General features: G+C 53.5%; 7 protein-coding genes across 7 annotated transcripts; 3 read left to right on the top strand and 4 right to left on the bottom strand.

Annotated features, from left to right (window-relative positions):
• Window positions 1-2,918: 2,918 nt before the first annotated feature.
• CLUP02_12254 (uncharacterized protein) lies at window positions 2,919-6,218 on the bottom strand (the record flags this gene model as incomplete). The annotated part of the gene is made up of 9 exons (XM_049291218.1): window positions 2,919-3,048; window positions 3,112-3,216; window positions 3,299-3,388; window positions 3,467-4,842; window positions 4,925-5,060; window positions 5,090-5,413; window positions 5,564-5,840; window positions 5,993-6,117; window positions 6,196-6,218. The coding sequence occupies 9 exons, from the start codon at window positions 6,216-6,218 to the stop codon at window positions 2,919-2,921; spliced, it is 2,586 nt and encodes an 861-aa protein (XP_049148363.1).
• A 1,712-nt stretch (window positions 6,219-7,930) lies between these two features.
• Window positions 7,931-8,197, bottom strand: CLUP02_12255 (uncharacterized protein; the record flags this gene model as incomplete). The annotated part of the gene is made up of 1 exon (XM_049291219.1): window positions 7,931-8,197. The coding sequence occupies one exon, from the start codon at window positions 8,195-8,197 to the stop codon at window positions 7,931-7,933; it is 267 nt and encodes an 88-aa protein (XP_049148364.1).
• Window positions 8,198-13,262: 5,065 nt separating this feature from the next.
• CLUP02_12256 (Cys/Met metabolism PLP-dependent enzyme) lies at window positions 13,263-14,513 on the top strand (the record flags this gene model as incomplete). Its single annotated transcript, XM_049291220.1, has 1 exon — window positions 13,263-14,513. One exon carries the CDS (start codon window positions 13,263-13,265, stop codon window positions 14,511-14,513), a length of 1,251 nt encoding a protein of 416 aa, XP_049148365.1.
• Window positions 14,514-15,030: 517 nt separating this feature from the next.
• Window positions 15,031-16,750, bottom strand: CLUP02_12257 (uncharacterized protein; the record flags this gene model as incomplete). The annotated part of the gene is made up of 2 exons (XM_049291221.1): window positions 15,031-16,433; window positions 16,486-16,750. The coding sequence occupies 2 exons, from the start codon at window positions 16,748-16,750 to the stop codon at window positions 15,031-15,033; spliced, it is 1,668 nt and encodes a 555-aa protein (XP_049148366.1).
• A 702-nt stretch (window positions 16,751-17,452) lies between these two features.
• Window positions 17,453-18,563, bottom strand: CLUP02_12258 (arsenical-resistance protein; the record flags this gene model as incomplete). Its single annotated transcript, XM_049291222.1, has 4 exons — window positions 17,453-18,088; window positions 18,150-18,257; window positions 18,316-18,465; window positions 18,540-18,563. The coding sequence occupies 4 exons, from the start codon at window positions 18,561-18,563 to the stop codon at window positions 17,453-17,455; spliced, it is 918 nt and encodes a 305-aa protein (XP_049148367.1).
• Window positions 18,564-20,385: 1,822 nt separating this feature from the next.
• CLUP02_12259 (uncharacterized protein) lies at window positions 20,386-21,009 on the top strand (the record flags this gene model as incomplete). Its single annotated transcript, XM_049291223.1, has 1 exon — window positions 20,386-21,009. A coding segment is annotated over one exon (624 nt), but the record flags the coding sequence as incomplete, so codon positions are not given.
• A 260-nt stretch (window positions 21,010-21,269) lies between these two features.
• Window positions 21,270-21,482, top strand: CLUP02_12260 (uncharacterized protein; the record flags this gene model as incomplete). Its single annotated transcript, XM_049291224.1, has 1 exon — window positions 21,270-21,482. One exon carries the CDS (start codon window positions 21,270-21,272, stop codon window positions 21,480-21,482), a length of 213 nt encoding a protein of 70 aa, XP_049148369.1.
• Window positions 21,483-21,729: the final 247 nt, after the last annotated feature.

Raw genomic sequence — 21,729 nt, forward strand, 5'->3', positions numbered from 1 at the left:
ATAGCGGGCAGCCGCAAAAAAAAAACAGATTAGCAGTGGCCCGTGGGGCTCCAACGATGGGATGCGCGCCAATGACGCATCGTCAAGTTGCCCCAGAACAAAACCACTAGCCCCGGATTCCGGCTCTTTTCGAGAATGGATTCGTGGAAACTTCATGATCCTGGGGGCGGCTGGCTGGCTGTCACTTTGTTAAAGTTTTTCTTCGTCTTTACCCCACGATTGTTACCCCACTAGATGATGTCTTTCTCTTTCTCAACCTGCAGTTCATCGAAGATGCGGGATGATGTTGGCAGTGAAACCGGTTGGCTTGTGACAACCGGTTCCATGGAAGCTTCTCGATGCCGTGGTAGTTGTTGTCGAGGGCACTAGATCAATAGATGAACCTAGCCTAGTGAGTTGACAACTGTCAAGGCGGTCTTCTACGGGCATTGGATGTCTTCCGAGTAGCATCTCGTCCGTATGGTAGCTATGGGGGAAAGGGGCCGGGTAAACAAATAGGCGACCTTCCCAATACGACCAGCCTCCGGATCCCGTTCTCTCAGTCTGAGAAAGGAGAGTCGGGATGCTGAGGCGTGAAATGAGCGAGGGACAACTCTGCCTAGGCATACTCGATTGAGACACTCACTGCCGGCGGGATCTTGGGTTACTGGGAGTGGTTAATGCTAAGGTTTAGAAATCTCTTCAAGAGAAACCGATGACCCAACCTTGGCTTGGTCTCAGCAAGCTCGCCGCCGACAGAACTGACGTTGACTGCAAGCTTTTACAGCGGTAGCTAATAATTTCGCAAGCTGTCAGGAATGCTGCTGAACTATCAAAGCCTCTTGACCAAGGTTTCCGCGCACGCGGTCTCCCAAGACGAAGAACAGGACACTCGAACACAAAACGCTTACATCTAGCTGACTGATTTTCAACTCTCGCGATAATACATCCTTACCCGAACACAGAATACGAGTCGTCCACTGATAATCCCAGAACCTGCTCTCTTATTGTTCCAGCTCAATCCACGTGGTCGCACTCGAGTTTTACGAACAGAACACTCAAGTCGGACGTTGCTCAGCCCCATGGCGAATCCGTTCATCGAATCCTTACACCACGGTCATCCCTCCTGCCGGGCCCAAAAGCCCGAGCCGCCCTCTTCACTGACGTCTCAAGGATGAACGTCTCTTGATCACGGTTTTCTAAATACATGTGGTCATGCAGGTTCACCAACAGGACACTCAAAACGGAACTACTTTACCAAAGTAACTATGACTGGACTGGTTTGGCCGCTCATCCATTCTCTTACATGAGGCTATCCCTAACCGCCGGAAAAATCCAAAGTACGAGTCGTCCGCTGACGTCCCAAGCTTGGGCAAACTCCAAAAACGAAGACGACAAACGTTGGAGCCACTGCCGAGCGAACATCGCTATTTGATACAAACCCAACCCCGGGGTTCTGGGGTTCTACTCACAGCCCACTGTCAAAGTCAACCTTCCTATGCCCGTCGTGACAAAGACCGAAAATATCACCCGGCACTTGAACTCTACATACCTTGACGGGAGTATCAAGTCGCAGGGACGGGGTTCAACATTTCTTGAATACGTAAACTACTCTCCAACAGAACGAGCTCGGCATAGAAACCTCCTTCATTCCCGAGACATACCCCCACGACCACCGCTATGCGCCGCAAGTCAAGCCCAGTCACGCACGGCAGATCTTCGTTGCTTCCTCGCAGGTTCACCCGCGGGTCAAATGATTCATCCCACTCTATGCCGAAGGACCGCGGAGCCCAACCTAACTACCGACTCCGATGGTCCCCCCCCTTCCCGATGCCCGCTTACACCGCTTGACCGCTCGCTACCTACCCACAGCCGCAACCAACTATCAAAACCGCCTTCGGGGGTACCCCCATATAATCCTCCATTCGCCACACCGAAACCCCCGTCCTCCGGTCCCCCCCGAGTCAAGCAATGCCGGAGGCGTCGTCACCTCCACTTCCCTGAGGTAGATAGCTTTACGCGGAGAGGAACCTCCTGTGTTTCGCTTCTTGCCTCCATTCCCCTACTATCCCCGTTCTCCGCCTCTCCTGCGGCGCTCCGCGGCCCCGACAACAAGTCAACGTCCTTGAGCCCCATTTTCCCCGCTTTTCCTTCCCGGTCGGGAATATCGAAGCGGGGAGGCTTCCCCGGTGATTCTCTTCTTGTCCATAAATGGACAGTATACTATTTATATCCACATGCCCAGAGTTCAGGTTAGAAGACTACTCTCAACCCGTGCCTGTCATATGCCAAGCACCCATCAGCCAACTCCGGCTTTCTCTCCCAACTTTCCCTTCATTCGGGCACCCACATGCTTGAGGACCTGCCCTCATCAACAGTGGGTGCACACACAAGGGCCCACTCGTCTCAAGTGGAAGGAATCCAGACCTCGCTTCTCTGAAGAAGGCCAGGGCCCAGGGAACCTCGGCAACAGACACCCGGCAGACAGGGCACAACGGTCGAGAGAAGCCTGGAGGGGGCAAGAAACACAGATCGGCCAGATCTACCGTAACCAAAAAGCTAAGGTGGAACAGCCCCTAAGAAAAAGAAAAGACGGATCATGGTTCAGTAAGCCTCGATACCAGCGGTAAGACCTGCCTTGGAAACACTCTACTAGAAGAGCTTGCGGCAAAAGCGAGAGAGAGAGAGAGAGAACCTTGGAAAGGTGCGGCACAGGACCGGCCGGCCGGCAGACGTCAATCACATGGCGCGCATGAACGTTGACTTGGCCGCCCCTCGGCATCGCCAAAAAGAGAGTGTGTCGGGAAAACTCGTCCGAACTGAGCAAGCAACATCATCTAACTACCGGTAAGCAGCTGTCAAATCTTGTATGCAAGCAGATGGCATATTTGGCTAGGTAAGCACATGGCCGGGACAATCCAACGTCTGTTCGTCTCTTTTCAGGGGTGGTCCCTCGTCACAGGGAAAACTTGTCCGGCCTTGTTTCCATTTCTCAAAAAAGTCCAATCCGTGATGTCATCAAATTCATATGCTAGAAATGTGTCAAAGATATGCTCTGCCTGAGCTGTCCTGGCTGTAGAACCCCGCTATCAGCCGTTATATGATATCCGAAAGAAAGAAAAAACACCGTACCCATCCATTCCCGCGAAAATGCTTGACCACAGTCCCTCATAAAATCCTGACCCATATGTGTTGTGATGATGATAGATCCTCGTCTCGTCCTTTCCTCTGAACGGCCTGTGGTCCGCAAGGAGACAAGTAAAGTCGAAACAAAAGTGGCCTGTCTATGCGTAATGCCTTCCGTCCAGAGGTTACCCACCCGCAGCCTTGCCACATGAAACTCCTACTATCCGTGACTCCTACCATTCCATTCTTATGTACACTTCTCGCGCCGTCAAGATCGGCCAATCTAAGCATTCGCCAATCTGGAGTTTGCGTGATCCCATACGTCGAGTGTGTCTGCGTAATAGCCAGCTGTTGCGCTTACACTGCGTTCGCCGGGACTGTGATGCCCGTCACCGGGATTTGCTGTGCTTTTTGAAAAACACCAGTCAGAATTTCGATGTGGTTCACAAAGGACTCGGCAGTCATGTTGTGGCCCTTTTCTGCCTTGCTTTCCTCGGTAACCCAGTCTGAACCCCAGACTTCTGGTGGAATGATGGTGTTCTTGTAGAGTGCAATCCGCACGGGCCACTCAAGATGCTCCCACCAAGGGCTTGTGGCTTCAAACTGGGAGACAATGCCCATGACTTCTCTCCGAGCAACACCATCTAGCCACCACACTGCTGACTCGAATCCTTTCAGCAGCGCGAAGAAGCAAGCAAGAATTGTCAGGGCGCGAGGTCGACGCTCTTCTAGCAATTCAATGAAGCGCTTTGACACGGTGGCGGGGAAAGCGAGGGCGGCACCGCGATGAGGCAATTTGTGTGCCCAGTTGAGAACGGCGATAGCATGCTGGTACGATTGCCTAGTTGACATAGCCATAAGAGTGTCTTCGGTTTGAAGCTCCTCGTCCAAGTTGTCGAGCAACTTTCCAAAGAAAGAGGTGGGCGAGGTCGCATCGAGATCCAGCTGGAGGACGGGTTGCGAGTCGATGATGGGAATGACAACGCCGCTATTGCGAATCCAAGGCCAAGATGTTGCCACGACCGTTTTGACACCCTGGAAAGCGTGGAACCAAGAAAGTGGTAGAGAATAGGCGCTTGAAGGGTCGCTCGGGTCGGCTTCGTCGCGGATAAAGATTCGTGTAGCTGTTGACTGGAAAGCAATCAGAGCTGCTGTGAGGAAGAGAGACTCTGCGTTGGCCTCAGTAATGCCGTTTTGCAAAGTTGTGCAATATGCCGCTAGCGAAGATGCCATGTACGAATGAGATGCTCTGATGAGGGCCCTGTCGTCTGGATTGAAAGAGCGCAGGTGTAATGCAGCAACGGCAAGCATAGCATCCGCCAGGTAGGTGGCACCGCCGAAGGCCAGCCTCGGAACCGTGTTTGTCCAAATATCCTGCGTGGCGGGTGTGTTCACCACTAGCGTACGGGAGGTCATGGAAGTGAATTGGTGCATCAACCGTAACTCGAGAAGTCGATTATTAGGTGTCGTCGTGGCAGATACGGCAGCAGTAGAAGGAGTGGTGTAGAGCGGTGAGCAGTTCATGGCAGGTGGTGAGCCAGAAAAAGAGGGAGTCTTTGCCCGGTGTGCTGATGGGGATGGTGCTGTGGACGAGGCTCTGTCAATGGGAGACTGTGACGATTGGGTATTCGAGGGTGTGAGGGCGGTGAGGAGTTCGTCGAACATGTCGGGGTTCTCGAAGTCGCACGGCACGCCGTGCTTGAGGCAGTTGCCGCACCTTGGGTGGACTTCATCGCACTATCAGGTTGCCAATGTCAGCCAACATAGGCATACTTTGTAAAGGCGACCGGAAGCGAAGTCTGTAGAGGGGCGACAGTACCTTGATCTTGCGCGACTTGCAACGCTTGCAGCCGGCTCTCGACTTTTTGTGTGATCTTCTCGGAGGCATGTTGGCGACAGTTGAGGATGTTGACGATTGGGTGCCAAAGCAGTGATCAGGTCGGCGGGGTCCCACTCTATAAGGTGAGCGTGGGTTGGTCTTCACGTGTCGTCAACTGGGGGGTCAATGTTGACGTCGACGTCTGTGTCTCGTGGGGGCTCAAATATAAGGGGCCGAGGAGCATAACAGGAAGGCAATCTTATTGACGTGGTGCAAGTGTTGAAGAAAGCTGGGGGCGGGGTTGTCTTTAAGGTGTTGACAGGCGCCAAGGGCAGTTGAATGAGGCAGATGGGAATGGAAGGAAGAAAAGAAATGAAGTGAATGATGGTGTCGAAGTTTCGGGGTAGACTGGCTAAGTTGTAGTTGTGGAGATTGACGATTCGGGGTTCGAGGGACCGGGGGCCCGGGGATATGCGTGTTGCGTTTGCGCTGTTGTGGGCCCAAGTGCTGGTCCTTTCTCTTTATGGGACCGTCAACTCCGTACGGATACCCAAGAATCAACAAAATAATAAGACCAGAAAGGGAATCCGTATCGCAAGAGCAAGAGAGCAACTTGTTATGAGGAGACAGAGGACGGACCAGGCCCAAAGCTTGGACCAAAGTACTGGCAGTGCTGGGTGCAAGTGCCTTTTGTGAGGTGTAAGCAGTGGAGGCAAATAAGAGAAGGTAGGGTTTGAGTTGAAGCAAGGAAGAGCAATCAAGGTAAGGTTGGGAGAAGTCGAGTTGAACGCCGGGCTGGTTGTAACATCCAGGTTGTTGCAGTCAAGGTGACGAGGTGTGTTAATATCGGCGTCGGGGGAGGCTGGGGGTCGGGGAACGGTGTCAAAGTCACAAGTTTTGATTCTTTCTTTCTTGTCTGAAGAATGAAAAGACGTTTTTCCCCCTTCCTGTCTAGCGTTGAACGGTTATGTTGTGGTTGCCCGCTGATTGCTGTGCTGTCGTGGGGCAGAATGGAAGGAGAAGGAGGTGCAGGGGGGAATGGCCCGGATGGGAAGCAGAGTCACTGACATTTGCGGCCGTGGGCCGTGAGCTGCGGGCTGCGGGCTGTGCAGCCTGCCCTCCACACTAACCGAATCGAGTTGCGGCGAATTGTCAACTCAGACTCCACAGTGATACCAGAGGTACCTCTTAACCTTGTTGCCGGACGGATAGGCAGGTACAAGTCCGCCTCTCCTTAACGCCGTACAATTGGCAAGTACCTTACTTCCTACCGGGTAAAACTCCAGCTACGCATGGGACTTTACGTCTGTCACCGTCATGCTCCGCCACGCCATAGTCCACGCTGACAAGATCCACACCTTGCTCTCACACAACACTACCACAATCCGTAAGGATACACAGTCCGACAATCAGACCAAAATCCGCGGAGCCGACGACATCAACAAGGAAAACGGATTAACAGGATCGACGGGCGAATACCTAACCAACATGCATAGCTGCAGTCTACGGAGAGCATACGTATATGCTACGAACCTTCGGAGTATAGAATGTAGCCACTAGGGCTAATGCACAACTTTCCTGACCCCTGCAGCCCCCCAAGTACTTTCACAGGCGGCTCAACATGGGGAATTCTTGCTGCGGATAAAAGTCCCTATGAATTCTGCGCCGAGAATATCCCAAAGTACACACATTGGGGTATCAATCGTCCATTTGAGTCCATCGTGTCACCTACCTCGAACTGCCTGACATGTGCGCTCGCTCACGCTCAGCATTCACAACCAGTCCCGTGCCTACGCCTACTGAGGACTACACTTTGAATAAGGTACGAGGTACGGAGTACGAACCCGACAAGTCAACTTCATCGGACCCGGTCCCCGTCCGCTGTGGCCAACACACCGACCAGCTGGGCAGCAGCAGCAAGAGCAAGGCAGTAAGACCGAATAGGGCAGGGTTCAAAGTCCAAACGTCACAGTCAAATACCCCATGGCTTTTGCAACGTCTACCTACCACCCTGCGTGCCCACCGCAACGACCACAACGGGTACCGTTTCCCACTGACAGAGCAAGAACTGCGCCGTGCGTTCTTTTCCCTACAAGAAAGTCCCTTAACATGCAGTGGACAGTGGAGGACTAACAGTCCGCGGTGTCCCCGCTTGGGCGTTTCGCTTCTTGATGGACGAGTAGAGACGACAAGGCCGAGAAGCTGCGAGATTGGTCGGCATGACCCCACGACGAGACAACCTCCCACACGGAGCGGGCGGGTGAGCGGACGGATCGGAGGAGAGCGCCTGCGAGCTTACGCCAGTTGTCTCTGTCAAACAGAAACCCTCACTTCTTGTCGTTCTCGTTGTCGCCTCTGGTTGCCGGAAGACTAATGGTAGGGTAGGGTAAGATGTCAAATCATCCCTCAGCCCTGCTCTCAGTGCCAGCACCAACATCGCCTGGTATCCTTTTCAAAACACTTTCTACCTCCGACTCCTCTTTTCCTCCGGCATCTTTGCCGGCGAGAGAGGAAAAATTCAAAATCTGAAGTTTCCTCCAACATGAGTCGGGGGCAAGGGATGACGAGCGTGCATGGTCCGGGCGGATTGCAGAACACACAGAGATTGCCCGACGGTGAAGCCGGGCAGATAGGCCAAACGTCAGACGAACGAAATTCATGAACCCGACTCCGCGTTGTCCATCCTCGTGGAAAACCCGCCGAACCCCGTCCGTTGGACCTTTGCAGCCTCATTTGCTTCTCTTTAACAGCTTAAGCATTACGCACGGCTCACGAGACATGCAACCGCAGCGACGCGTCAACTGGCTATCGAGTGTTGCAAAGGATATGTCGGCAGATGAACATTGTCGACGCGCTGGTTCCCATATACAGTTGTTGCATCGCCACGAGCTCTTGTTTCCAAGGTGTGGCGCCCGTTGAACTTGTCAAATCCATGTTTAATTGGGCAAAACGTTCCGTCGATAATCGCCAACCAATATGATCTGCGATCTACAAGTGTGTGGAAACCTAGCATAGGACGGGATGTGGTGTCCTCCAAGGTTGAATGGCGGCGACCATGGTCGAATCAAAGAGCTCCGAGAGCTCGCGGGCGTGGTGTGCGCGCAGGAACCCTATACCCGCCATTGGGTCGGAGTCCAGGCCATCCGAGGGGTGTGACGGGAAGGAAAGGGGGCTGACGTAGATCTGAAGGAGGCTTGGACACCTCTTTTCCTTGCCGTCGATTAAGCCGCACATGCAAGGCATGTCGATTGAAACAATCCTGGGGTCTTGCATGGAGCTGGCGTGAGGAGGGAACCAAGAGCAGTTTGGGTGATGCGGCCGGCATCTAGCACATGAGGCAAGGCTAGATACGTAAACATGCGGAGCGTACAGCAACAATAACCGCCGGCCGCCGGAGAGGAGGTAAGGAGGGTTTCTAGAAGAACCCTCCTATCAAAGATGAAAAAGAGCCAAGCCTTTCATGGTTGATGTCGCACATGGGTTTGCCCACAGACATTGCCTGGGACAACCCCGGACTGGCGGGGACGCTACCGACTTCCCCCCCGCGGCTTGTCCGCTGTTCCGACCACCGGATGGAACGTTGACAAGACGCTTGACAAGAATGATGCAATTCTAGGTTAGAGGGGTCGATAGCGTCCGGAGACGCGGATGGCATTGATTCATCGGAGACGGATTACAGGCCGAAGAGCCAACAACGATGATCCGGCCAGCTCAGTCCGTCGTTGACTGTCACGAGCATGGACAGTTGGTTCGCAATCAGCAATGCAACGGCTATCCTGCAGGGTTGAAAGGGTTTGGGAGTTGGTGCTCTTTTCGGGCCTAGTGCCATTGCCGCTTCAAGTCTGTCTCACCCGAGAGAACACTCGATTGAAGTGAGCAAAACATCGGTTGAAATGCACTTTGCTCCAAGGTAACTAACCTCAAAGTTGACTCTCACGAGACTTACAGGTTGCAGGTTTGACCGCTTGCTAAGTGCATTACCTAGTCGAATGCGCCGGAAAAGAAGCGAGGGCCTCGGCCAGTGTAGCCACGCATTGAGCCGAAAGCAACCCTTTGTGACATCCAACCGAGTCAACTGGCGCTGAGATCAGCAAACTCATAAGTCGCATCTGCAGGTTCGCCCGCTAGTTCACAAATTGGAAACGTGGTTATCCACCAATTCGAAGGAAGGGCTGCTGAGTGTAGCTGATTGACGGCTCCTGACAGAAGCCTTTGAGCAACTACCAACTTTATACGCTCTTGGCATTCTTCGACATGTGAGCTGTAGCGTACAGATCTGTAACTGTAAGCTCAGTCGATTATCGATCTCGATTAGTCGGTAGAGCAACGAGTTGTGGATGTTTACGGACTATACCTTAGCCACTTCACCCACCAGTTCACTCGCGACACCAGCCTCTTCGGGCCCATCCAAAGGGGGCCATGTAACAAGGTAGGCAACTATACGGCTTTTCACATCGGACTTCATCTGAAGCTTACTCTCTGATAGCTTGCGGCTGACGAAATATACTCCACAGTCGATGCTAGCCAAGCTGGATAGTCAGTCCCGGAGAAATGAAGCACGATATTTGGACGACGCGCCATTTGGTCGACAGTATCGTAACCTCTTGGGGCGATCCTCCCAAATAATTTCCAGGTTACTCGTGAGAGGGGTACCTCTGCGGGGGAATATCACTCATTACTCCATTACGAGTATCGAATTGTATTCAGCGGGATATTTTGCAGCTATCTCTGCCAGCGGCTCTCGAGGTGTCACTGCCAATTGTTTCGTTGAAGCAAGACGTGAAGGCTAGCAGAGAGGTAAAGGCAACGCAAAGCTGAGCCTTGGAATTTTGTCTCAGAGTTGAAAAGCCTTTGTGGACGCGCCGTGCATGCCTTTTCATACCTAGAATCAGTATTCAAGATGACACTGGCATCGCCGACAGTGCATACAAGGTATGTAAAAGGGCGTCGTTATGAGTATTGTTTGGATGACTGCGCATAGCAAGGCCGCGGACCTTTCGTTTGAAAGGGGCAATCGGTTATTCGGACTTAGCGTTTCGTCTAACAAGTTGTTTCCAATTGCTTTCAAACTCTGGTCCTTCACTTATGGCGTCTGCGCCTTTGACATATAGAGAACAGATGGACGCGGTACCCCCGTCTGAGAATATGGTCCATCGAGAGAGCTAAGTCCGCAAAGACGGCACGGCATTTCTGCAATGATCGGCGATAGACGGAAGGGCGCGAACGGCTGACTCTGTATGATTGTACTCCGTACTATGCTGTCACGTAGGCATGTTCGTTCTGCGGCCTGCCAGTTTTGAGAAGGGTTGACTTTTGACCTTGACATGCAAGGACGCCCAAGCCAGAGAGCAGGGTGGACCCAGTGCCAAAAAAAGCAACACTTCCCAAAGGAGAAAAGGGCCGTGATCGCCGCCAGCGCCTGTGCTGTGGGTGCAGAGCTTCGAACAAGGTTTCGAGACAACGTTTTAGTGACAGACTAATTTTCTTCGTGGGCGTAGGGCTGGCCGGCTATCCTTGCGCAGTCCGAGCGAGCATGGAGGGCGGCACAGACGATAGGATGAAGGGGAGTCTTTTCTCTAACGCGAGTCGCTCGTAAAGAGGCCAAGTGTCGTAACGTACCCGTGTGTGGCTAGGTAAGTTGATAATGGAAGGTATCCGTAAGGTAAGGTAGGTTAGTGGTGGTGTTTGAGTGAGCCTAGACGGGCAAAAGGCAACCAGCTCTACAAAAGTAAGGTAGGCTGTGTATGAACCCAGGCAGATCAATTTGTAAGAAAGAATGGGACCTAGAGGGCGAACACACACCTTAACGTGACCTCTACGGGCCCTACGTACTCACCTTTACCTACCTATTCGCAATTACTCCCGCAGAACTGGCTACGCTGGATGGACGACCAGGGAACATGGTCGCAATAGTCCGACAGTCTGGCAGACGGGGAAGGAACAACTGGGAGACCTATACGCGAAAGACCTTCCGAATTGGGCCGAGCTGTGCCCGTGGTCTCGTGGCCTTGTTTTGTTGACGATGCGCTGTCGAAGGGGGGCGGTTGGAAGTTTCGTTTTTATTCTTTTGCTGCGACCCAGATGTAACATGTGAAAACGCTCACAAGCCCCCCCTTTCCCTCCCTAAATCCGTAGATGGAACTCATTTCCCTTGAGCTGTCCCAATGGCATGGGTAAGCTTAGGCAAATTCCCTTCTTCTTCCTCCCTGCCCCCTTGCGCACCCCAGCGCGCGCCCGCCCGGGTATTTGTCACTTTTCCCAGCCAGAGGATCTGAGAAGAAAAACAACCCCAAGCCTGTCAAACTCGGCCGCTGGCCCGTTTTAACGCGTCTACGACGCTTGCATTGTTTTGGTGTGTGGCAGGGATTGGTGAGTGTGTTGACAGTTTTTCTCGACGTGAAAGCTTGTTGTGTGTGCGGTGTAGTACAAGGTGAGTGTAAGGCAGGGAGTTGGGGTGAGGAGGCGGCTGTCTGGGAGCCGGAGGGGTGGTGATGGTGTGGTGGACTATCTATCATACTATCTAATACCTTACCTGTCCGTACAGTAATACAGTAAGGTAGGATGAGGTGGTGTGTGGTTGTCCGCCAGAGAAAACCTTGAGCTTCGCTTTCTGAGGTAGCACGGTGGTTGTTGGGGTTCGAGATAGGATATTGTAAGCGGTTGCATTAGTCAGGAGAGTGGGAAAGAAAGCGAGGAGGAAGGTGGATTATGAAGCCTGTACGCAGTACGTAGGGCCGAAGCTGGCCGCCGCTTGTGCCGAGCCGGGTTTCTTGTACCCCACCTTTCCGCAGTTCTCCCGGCCGCTCTGCTCTATTAGGTCCCCCCCGTTCGGCCTTGAGTTTCTTCCCCGGTACTGGCCAATCTCTGGTGCGCAATGATACCACATGCAGCTTGCAGCTTTCTTCCACCTCACCATGCCTTATCTTTCAAGGTACAGCAAAAAAATTCCCGTGCAAGAAGTCGATATGTCAGCAATGCGGACCTGCGGAGCCAAGACCCCGAAAAAAGGACCCTGTTACGGAATCGTGTGCCGCAACGGTTGACACTTGCCTCAAGGTGCCCATGCCATGGTGTGCGCTACTAAGGTGTTGTCAGCAAAGGCAGCTTACGGATACATACCTACCAGTCGAGGCAGGTAGTATTACCTTGGTCGGCGAAAAGGGAAACAAAAAAAAAAGGACAGCGACAGGCAAACTCTACATTGTGCATCATTGGGATTTGTGATGACGGAAGCTCATCGAACCACGTTTGCTCATCAAATTTTCAGCTCCAGCTCGTTCTCAGGCTTTCAGCCTGCGCCCTGTTCAATCGCGTCAGCTTCTAGCAGGAGGCGGTGTGTGCTTGGGGAATCTTTTGACATGTTTGAAATCGAAGGCGTCATCCAGGGGGAAACCGAGATATAAAATGTGATTTCATATGAACCTCTGCCCATTTCTGAGCTCTACACTACCTTACCTTACCTTGCCTTACACAGTTACACTACTGCGTAGCCCCTCCACACACGTATCTTGGACCTTCCCGATCACTCCGATCACTCCGATCGAAAACCCTGGGGAATCCCTCGAGCACCTCATCACCTGCCTACAAGAGCTCAGTGCCTTGCATAGCTCCGGATTGCGCCATCCTCAGCCATCCACGCAAAGCTGCAACCCGTGCGAATAATCGGGAGTCATTGGAGCAGCTCGTTCTTCCCTGCTCGCAGACCGCCAGTCTCCGCCAAACAAACCCCGGTACCTCAACGTGCCCCTCCAAGACAAGGGCGCAAAGTAAATAAGACCAGAGGTTGACGATAATCAGAAACAACAAACCACCGAAAACGTCTCTCTCAGCCCGTCTAGACACCTCAGCTACCACCCCCAACCACCAAAATCAGCCCATTGACTCACCAAAACCAGACCGTCTTGGTCAGCAGGCGCGCGATTGCGTGATTGATTCCTACTTACCAATTCGGAGCTTGGGGCATCCCCGACACAAAGCACCGTCGTCTTTTTCGGTCACCGGAGTGTAGCGGGGCAATTTCCACCTTAAACATCCTACCGAGACTCGAGCTACTTTTTTTTTTTTACTCTTCATAACGTAACAAACTACAAGAAAAAAACGACCCCGCGACTCGACTCGGTTACCGTCGACTTTATTTCGCACAAACCCCGAGACGTAGCCCGGATATTTTTCTCTCGAGCCTACTTTTTTTTCTTCTTCATCCTTCTTTCTGCATTTTCTAGATACCCTCGACTCTTCATCCTTTCTTCTCACTTCAGAAGATAGTCGCAATCTACTACCCCGCCAAAGCTCTTCTTATCACGAAACAACGATCCCCTCCATCGCACGTTGCGCAACAATGACCGTCCCCGTCGCCGAGCACCCCATCGAGACCCCTCCGCGGGCGCCCTCGCCCGTCCACAACTTCGGCACCCTCGCCGTCCACGCCGGCTCCCCCCACGACCCCGTCACCGGCGCCGTCATCGAGCCAATCTCCCTCTCCACGACCTTCGCCCAGACCAGCGTCGGCAAGCCCGTCGGCGTCTACGAGTACTCGCGCTCCAGCAACCCCAACCGCGACAACTTTGAGCAGGCCGTCGCCGCCCTCGAGCACGCAAAATACGCCCTCGCCTTCTCCTCCGGCTCCGCCACCACCGCCGTCGTCCTCCAGTCCCTCGCCGCCGGCTCCCACGTCATCTCCGTCTCGGACGTCTACGGCGGCACCCACCGCTACTTCACCCAGGTCGCCAAAGCCCACGGCGTAAAAGTCACCTTCACTCCGGAAATCGAGGTCGACATCTCGGCCCACATCACCCCGGCCACCAAGCTCGTCTGGATCGAGAGCCCCTCCAACCCGACCCTCCGCCTCGTCGACGTCCGCGCCGTCGTCACCCAGGCCCACCAGCACGGCATCATGGTCGTCGTCGACAACACCTTCCTCTCCCCCTACGTCCAGAACCCCCTCGACCTCGGCGCCGACATCGTCGTCCACTCCGTCACAAAGTACATCAACGGCCACTCGGACGTCGTCATGGGCGTCGCGGCCTTCAACTCCCCGGACCTCAAGCAACGCCTCGGCTTCCTCCAAAACGCAATCGGCGCCGTCCCCTCCGCCTTTGACTGCTGGCTCGCCCACCGCGGCCTCAAGACCCTCCACCTCCGCGCCCGCGAGGCCTCCGCCAACGCCACCGCCGTCGCCACCGCCCTCGAGGCCTCGGACAACGTCATCGCCGTGAACTACCCCGGCCTCGACTCCCACCCGCACCGCGCCATCGCCAAGAAGCAGCACCGCAACGGCATGGGCGGCGGCATGCTCTCCTTCCGCATCAAGGGCGGCCACGCCGCCGCCGAGCGCTTCTGCCAGCTCACCCGCATCTTCACCCTCGCCGAGTCCCTCGGCGGCGTAGAGTCCCTCGTCGAGGTGCCCAGCAGCATGACCCACGCCGGTATCCCCAAGGACCAGCGCGAGGCCGTCGGCGTCTTTGACGACCTCGTCCGCATCAGCTGCGGCGTCGAGGACGCAGAGGACCTGCGCCGCGATGTCCTGCAGGCCCTCGACAAGGCCGTCGCGGAGCAGAAGAACGGCTCCAACGGCGTCAACGGTCACTAGACTAGCTAGAGAGAGAGAGAGAGAGAGAGAGAGAGGCGCATTTCTTGACATTTTGGATGGATTTTTATTCTACGAAAGGAATCTAGAATTCAGTTCGCCTGTTTTTCAAAGGGAGGGTGGCTGCATTCGATTTGGGAATTATCTTACGAGCTAGAGACGGAAAAGTCCATCGACTACCGCTGGCATTATGACCGAAACATCATCATCATATATAAAGGAGGGGTTCAAAAAAAGGAGCATTAGGCATAGTAAGCAATTGAAATTTTCTAGAACAGGGCTGGAGGGGTATAATGAAGAAGAAGAATGGTAGCACACACTCTACCAGAGAAACCATTTGACCAGCTTGCCATCGCTGCTATTAGGAAGCAAAATTTCGTATCGTTCAAACGCTTGGCCGCGACCAATCCATCCATGTCTTTGAGAACCTTTCAAAAAGAACAGTCCGTGTAATGTTGACAAAGTCGTGCAATGCTACTCAGTAGCCTGCCCATTATATGCAGCGTCTCGGGAAACTCCATCACTCCTCTGCAAAGTTCAGATTCAGCAGATTCTCTGCCAGGTTTCCTCCGCCGCCGCCGCCATTCTCGCCATCACCGGCTCCGCCTTCGCCCCCTTCCCCTTGGCCGGCGTGCTCATTGCGCTGCCTCTGGATCTCATTCATGCCCTGGCAAGCAGTCTCGGCAATGTAGTGAAGTTCTTCGAGGGTGCCGCTATTGCAGTTGGGGAAAACGCTGTCGATGCTGCGTTGCCAACCGCTCGTGGAGTTCCGCACCGCCGTCTGGTAGGCATTAACGTCGTACTCTGTGACCCGCAACGCGCGTGTTCTAGGCCGCATCTGAGTGAGGAGGTAGTCGTTGGAGGCCAGAGCCGGCAGGTAAGACACGGGTGAGCCGTCCGACTGCGGCGGCTGGTAGTAGCCCAGTGCCACTTCGACGAAGCGCTGCGCGATGGAGCGGCCGAGCCCGCAGGGGTCAATGAAGTCGAAATCGGGGGATGAGGGCGCGGGTGACGGAGGCAGATCGTCACGGGTGTAGAGGTCGTAGCCGAGGAATGAAGCACGGCACGTCTGGAGCTTCGGGCACGACTCCCGGATGATCATGGCCATCCAGTCATCGTGGAGACCAGGCCGCTGATTCGGCAGACCAACCCATAGGATTTCCTTTGAGTCTTCGTTGAGGTTATGACCCTGTTCCGCTTTCAGATAGACCTCATTGAGGTACAGCTCGCGTAGGGTCTGGCCAAAGTTGCGTGCGGCGCATCGAAGGACATCCGGTGTGATTTCGACCCGCTTCAATTCGAGGGCCGTCAGGCATGGAAGCGTTATCGGTGGAGAGGGAAGCGCGCGGGCCCTCCACTCGTCTATCGTCATGTTCCAGGCTTTTGTTTGCTTGAGGCCTCTGGGTGGACGGTCGTCGTCGGTGCCGGACAGACAAAGGGTCTGTAGAACCTCAGCATTGTGGATTAGATCCCATAGACAAGTACCGTAAAAGGCCACGCGTGGAGGATCGACTTCATGACGACGGAAGGATATTACTAGGTGCTCGAGTTGGAGGATGGCGCGCATGATGGCAAGGACATCGGACGGGTTGGTCCATAGGTCGACAATAGCTTGGTCAGACACGTTCTCCAGCACAAGTGTTTTGAGTGAAAGAGAGTCCTCCGGGCGGCGGGAGAAGGCGGAGAAGGTATTCGCGAGAATCATTGTTGCAGCATTGCAGCGGTGGCCGACGAGCTGAAAGGGGAGGTTCAGGCGTAGTGAGGAAACAAATTGGCAGTTGAATAGTATTGATTCGAGGGTATGACGGTAGTCCAGCGTTGTGAAGCTAGCAGGTGACATGCAGTACTGGCGTTGGAGTGTCTGGACGAAGTGCTTCATCGAGGGTATTCGATCGAAGATGGTTGACAGAAATTCTACTTCCACTGTTGGTGGATCAGCAACAATTCGCGAACTCGGGACGGTGTTCTAGCTTACACTCATCGCGCAATACCATCAAGTCAATGTACATGGACTTGCAGTGGTATCCAATTGTCTGGAGAGAATCGATATCCGGCTGCCGCCGCCGGCTGTTCTTGCTGAGACGGCTGAATTCGAGGGCGATTGTCCTCAATGCGAAGGGCTTTAGGAAGCGGTCGAAGGCCCTGCATACGAGACGCAGGTCCAGGATGTGATTTCGGGGTGATAAAGCGACGCATTGCCGGAGGATCGCATCGATCAGCTCGCGGGGAAGCGACTCCATTGCGGGATCGTGGGAGGGAAGCTCCGGCAAGGCGTGGAAATAGTTCTCGGGGTTCTCCTAGGGGTCCAATGCGCGATACGGAGCCCCGCTGCTCTGACTCTGCCGAAAAGTTGACAATGAGAAATACAGTGCGGGGGTCGCAGACTACTCGAGTCTCGTTGCGGAGGCGGATCGATCGAATCGGTCGTGAAGTGGTGGTTGATGAGGGTCGGATTGGGAGATTGTAGGTTATCAAGATGAGTGTTGACAATCAAGTTGGCGGTCGGAACCTGGACGGATCCTGTCCAAGGCGGAACAAGAAGCGGACGGTGATAGGGAGCTTGGGGCACCCGAGGTGTCACTTCAGGCAGTTGCAGCGCAACGTGCGCTAAGGCCGACAAGGGTTCAGTCACTAGGGTCCCCGCATCTTTACCTTATCATTCCAAGTTCAGTGGACGTCTTGCAACACCATGGACCTGACACTTTCGAAAATCCTGGGAGTCGACTTGGACTTCGATTTATCAAAGCAGTGATATCCAGTTGCTTCTGAAAAGCTATCATAGACGGCACTCGTTTCCCCTCAACATTGAGCATCGGTAGTTCAGCTCCTTCGGCACGGCATCATCTGCAAACTTTCGTGCTACCTTAGCTCCTGCATGCTCTTAGACCCCATGACACCGACATGTGCTTTTGTCTCATCGCGCCGTTTGCGAAAGCTCCGGCTCAGTCCTCCCAGTTGTAACGCTTAGCAAACCACTTGACAAAGTAGACCAGTCCAAGAAGCACCGGCACTTCGATGAGCGGCCCGACAGTTGTGGCAAGGGCTTCGTCCGACTCAGGCCCGTACGCCGCGACCGCGATCGCGATGGCTAGCTCAAAGTTGTTGCTGGCCGCCGTGAAGGCCTGGGTGCATGCGAGGCCGTAGCGGAATCCCAGTCTGCGAGCGACGAGCAGGGTCGCCGAGAAAATGACGGAGAAGTAGACCACCAGCGGCGCCGCCACTCGCACCACGGAGACGATTTGATGGACGACTTGGGAGCCCTGAGAGGCGAAGAGGACGATGATGGTGTACAGAAGACCGATGAGTGACCAAGGGGCCAGAAAAGGTATGACCTTGCTGTTGTAGGTGTCGACCCCCGTGGTGTAGACCAGTGACAGCCGCGTGAGGATGGCCGCACCAAGAGGAATGCCAAGAAATATGCCAACTGCTGAGGCCACTGTCGAGTAAGAGATAGATGAGATACTGTAGTCCTGACCTATTACTCGAATGAAGAGCAGGGCGACAGGGGCGAAGAGGACGATTTGCAGAAAAGAGTTGACTGCCACGAGAATCGCGCAGTAGTTCCCATCTCCTCTTGCCTGCAACCAACAGTGTCAGCATACCTTGGGCGTATAAGTTTATCACTAGCGATTTTCTTACCAGGCTTGTCCAAATCAGCACCATGGCGATGCACCTTGCGACTCCAACAAGAATCAAGCCGTTTCTGAGACCCTGCTTGTCCGGTAGGAACGCCCACGACAAGGCAAGCTAAGCCCTTTGTGTTAGCAGCTATTCGATACTGTCTTTGGAAGCATGGAAGACTGACCATAAATAGCGGTGCCACTATCCAGTTGAGGATAATGCTGAAGCCGAGTTGGATCCAAATCTCTCTCGTACGGAAGATAGTGTGTAGTTTCTCATACTGAACCTTGCACAATATGGGGTACATCATCACCAGCAGACCAACGGCTAGAGTCTATAAGCATAACGTATTGAAGAGCTGGTTGAGTCAGAACTTACCTATCGGCACAGAGACGCCAGCAAACTTACCCTGTTGCAGCGCTGGCCTGGCATTGGGTACAAAGTTTCCAAGGAGAATGCCAATCAACATAGCGAGAAAGATCCAGACGGCTAGAAACCGATCAAGAATAACGAGAGACTTGAAGACTGAGGGACCTTGTTCGTACGTGGATTCGATAGACTGTTGCTGCTCGACATCTCGATTTGTACCATGTTCCCTCGGTTTCTCAACCTGGTTTCCGTCTGTTTTCACTCTCAGATCCTGCATATTGCTGGGGGGAGTACTAGACGTTACAAGTACTATGAAAATGAACCAAGTATGAAGGAAATCCAAAACATAGATTTAGTGATTTTTTTTTGTAATCTTTTGAGGTAGTCAATTTTGGAATTCTTGAAGTCTTCTTCCATGAGAGCTACTGGGAATAGGAAGGGGTGGGCACCTCATGCTTGAGGGTTTCCCACTAAAGGCGAGTCTTTCAATCCTGACCAATCAGAGGAGAGGGGTGACATTTCATTGAAGAAGAAACCGCACCGACTGATTTTCCCGCTTGAAGAGACTTCGCGCTGCCGTTCGGCTCGCGACGAAAATGGTTTACCCAATCACCGCGCCATCTGAGTTGTTGGTCTGAAGCCGGACTCACAACTATTCCAGTCCGAGACTTGATTAGTTCAGGTGCCTTTCGGTGCCGAAGCTCTTTGAACGCTGACGACGGTGATAGTTGGCATAGGCAATCATGCAAAGCTTGCAAAAACACTTTCCATCTACTTGCCTGCTTGCATTCGTCGTAGAAGAGTTGCTCTATGATCAGCTATTGCTGTGGACTCAAACATGAATATGAATTGCCCTTTTGGTATCAACCAGGAAGAGATCGTGCGGCGTTGAACTTTGCGACTAGCAGAGCGAGAGGTTGTGTATTTCCCGAATGCCAATGATCTGCGACGACTCCTTGGATGCGAGAGACAGGAAACGGAATGATTCTCGTCTTCAAAACTGTGATCTAAGATGTCGACTTGTTCAGAAGTCAGCTCTGTGTTGTTCTGCTAGCTCCAAGTTTTCATCTGATTGACTTTGGCATGCACACGGGCCGGAATCTTCAGCCCCAGCCTCATTCATGCGTTATATCGATTAGTTGACAAAATACTGAAGCTCTGTAGGCTATAGTTCATCATGCATTCGAAACCACTGGACCCCTTAATTTGGGCATATAAACAACTCGCTCGCAAGGAGTTCCTTTGTAGTCTGCAAAGTGTGGAAAGAACAGATACTGCGCCTCAGCTCTTCCTCTCGAAGCACGGAGGGGATATCCTTAGGGTGCTGACCATATGAATGACTTAGGGCCAAATGTAACGAGACCTTCACGTGCACTTAACCAGATGGTATAATTGCAACTGCTAGCAATGGAGAAAACACATGGCCATCCAGTCTACCTTACATGTTGAGCCTCGCTGTGGAGGCTGTGCTTTGGTGAGGCTGTTTGATTCAGGCAGAAAGTCGGTACATGAGGTGACTACTTAGTCATGTTGATCCAAGCTACCACCGCTATCGTTGAGAGTAAGTGACTGATCTTACGATCTCAGCTAAGTTACTAACTCATGTCTCCCCGCGATCGTCAACAAGCTAATTTCCCCCGCAGGTTTTCTCATGCATTCCTCAATCGGACACGGCAACGAAGCCGGCGGAGGCTTGGGACATCCCAGCTCCGATAGTAGGCAGGTGCACCGGCCAGCGTCGCGACTTCCAGGTTGGAACACGACCATGGATTTAGGCGGGGCGGCTTTAGGTGTCGGGCCGAGAAACCTCCCGAGCTTGCTGTGCCCTCCATCCCGTGCCCACCTGCCTCAATCCTCATGATAAAATTTTCTTCAGCCTGCCGACTTGCCTGCAACTTTGTCCTTCCCCCACAACCACATTATCCGTCAACCGACCTCCAAAGCCAGTACCGCGACTGCGATTCACCTCAAATCATCCGCGTTGTTTGCACTGGACGGTTGGTCCGACGATGTGACGTGGGCTGTGGGACGCGATTTCGCCGTTCGCAACGTCGTCATTCTCATATCAGCAAAGCGCCAACCTCTACGAGATGACGAGCGGTGCCATCTCCAAATGATGATGGGCATCCTCGATCTCCTCTTGCGGCGCGCTCCTGCATCCTTTCCCGCAACTCGGAGGTTTCTACCGCTTCGAAACCTCGGGAACCATCAGACCAAGCATCCCACCATCATTTGTCGCACCCCCATGCCGCATTGGTGTCGTTTCGGATTGATCTTCCCCACGAGGAGCGCAGTCTTGGGTCGCATTTCAGACGCGCGTGCACAATCGGCGCATCGCAAGTGTGAGGCGTTTACGCACAATGTGTTACTTTTCGAATATTGGAAAGCGTCTCGCAGAGCGCGAGAAAAATCTGCTAACCAACCTGCCAGCTTTCGTGATATCCGTCCCTTTTGGACACAGGCATTAGTGTGTACAGCAATGGGCTTCTCTCTGTGCCATTCTTGCTGAAGGAAAATTTCATCGTGCCAAGATCAAACTCTGCCCTTCTATTACCAAGCACCTACGTCGCTCTTTATTCGATAGCTCTGGTGCATGAAGTAAAGGCAACATTTTGTCAAACTATGCCTGAACATGGTATTTGCCCGAACTATGGACTTTGCGCATCCGAAATACCACAGTTGGACGCGTCTTTTCCAGCGGCCGACCTATTGCCAAGTTCTCAGTGGAAATGTCTCGAATCCGTTCGGACAAGCCTCAAATGAAGCCAAATGTGGACTCCACATCAATCTGCCCGGTTCCATTTCTGCTGCCCGGACTGCCCGGCTCACCGCCAACATGAAGTCAAGGCGATGCGAGCAGCGAGCAAGGGATTTGATACCGCCCGCCCGCGTATCGGCCACATTGCAGGCTTGCGCTACGAGACTGCGACCAGTCGCGACGGCAGAGATTTCAGCTTACATGTCCTGGCGGCCATGATCTGATGGCGAGCGTGTCTGCCGGTGGGGACAGTCACTCAGGGGAACGCTATGCCTAATTCGCTTGTCTGCTAATATTGAAGCTGATGACAGATCCAGAGATACGGCTCCTTAGGACTTGGCCGCAAGGCTAAGTGCAAGTTCCTAACTTCCTCCTTTTGAGGCGGAGCTCAGCATGAGGATGACTGCCTGGAAAGGAGCGCCATCCGGGTCCACGAGCCTCGCTCACGGACGCTGTTTAATCTCTTCGAGT

The sequence above is a fragment of the Colletotrichum lupini genome, chromosome 6, assembly GCF_023278565.1.
Source record: "Colletotrichum lupini chromosome 6, complete sequence".
In the NCBI taxonomy this organism is placed as follows: Eukaryota; Fungi; Ascomycota; class Sordariomycetes; order Glomerellales; family Glomerellaceae; genus Colletotrichum; species Colletotrichum lupini.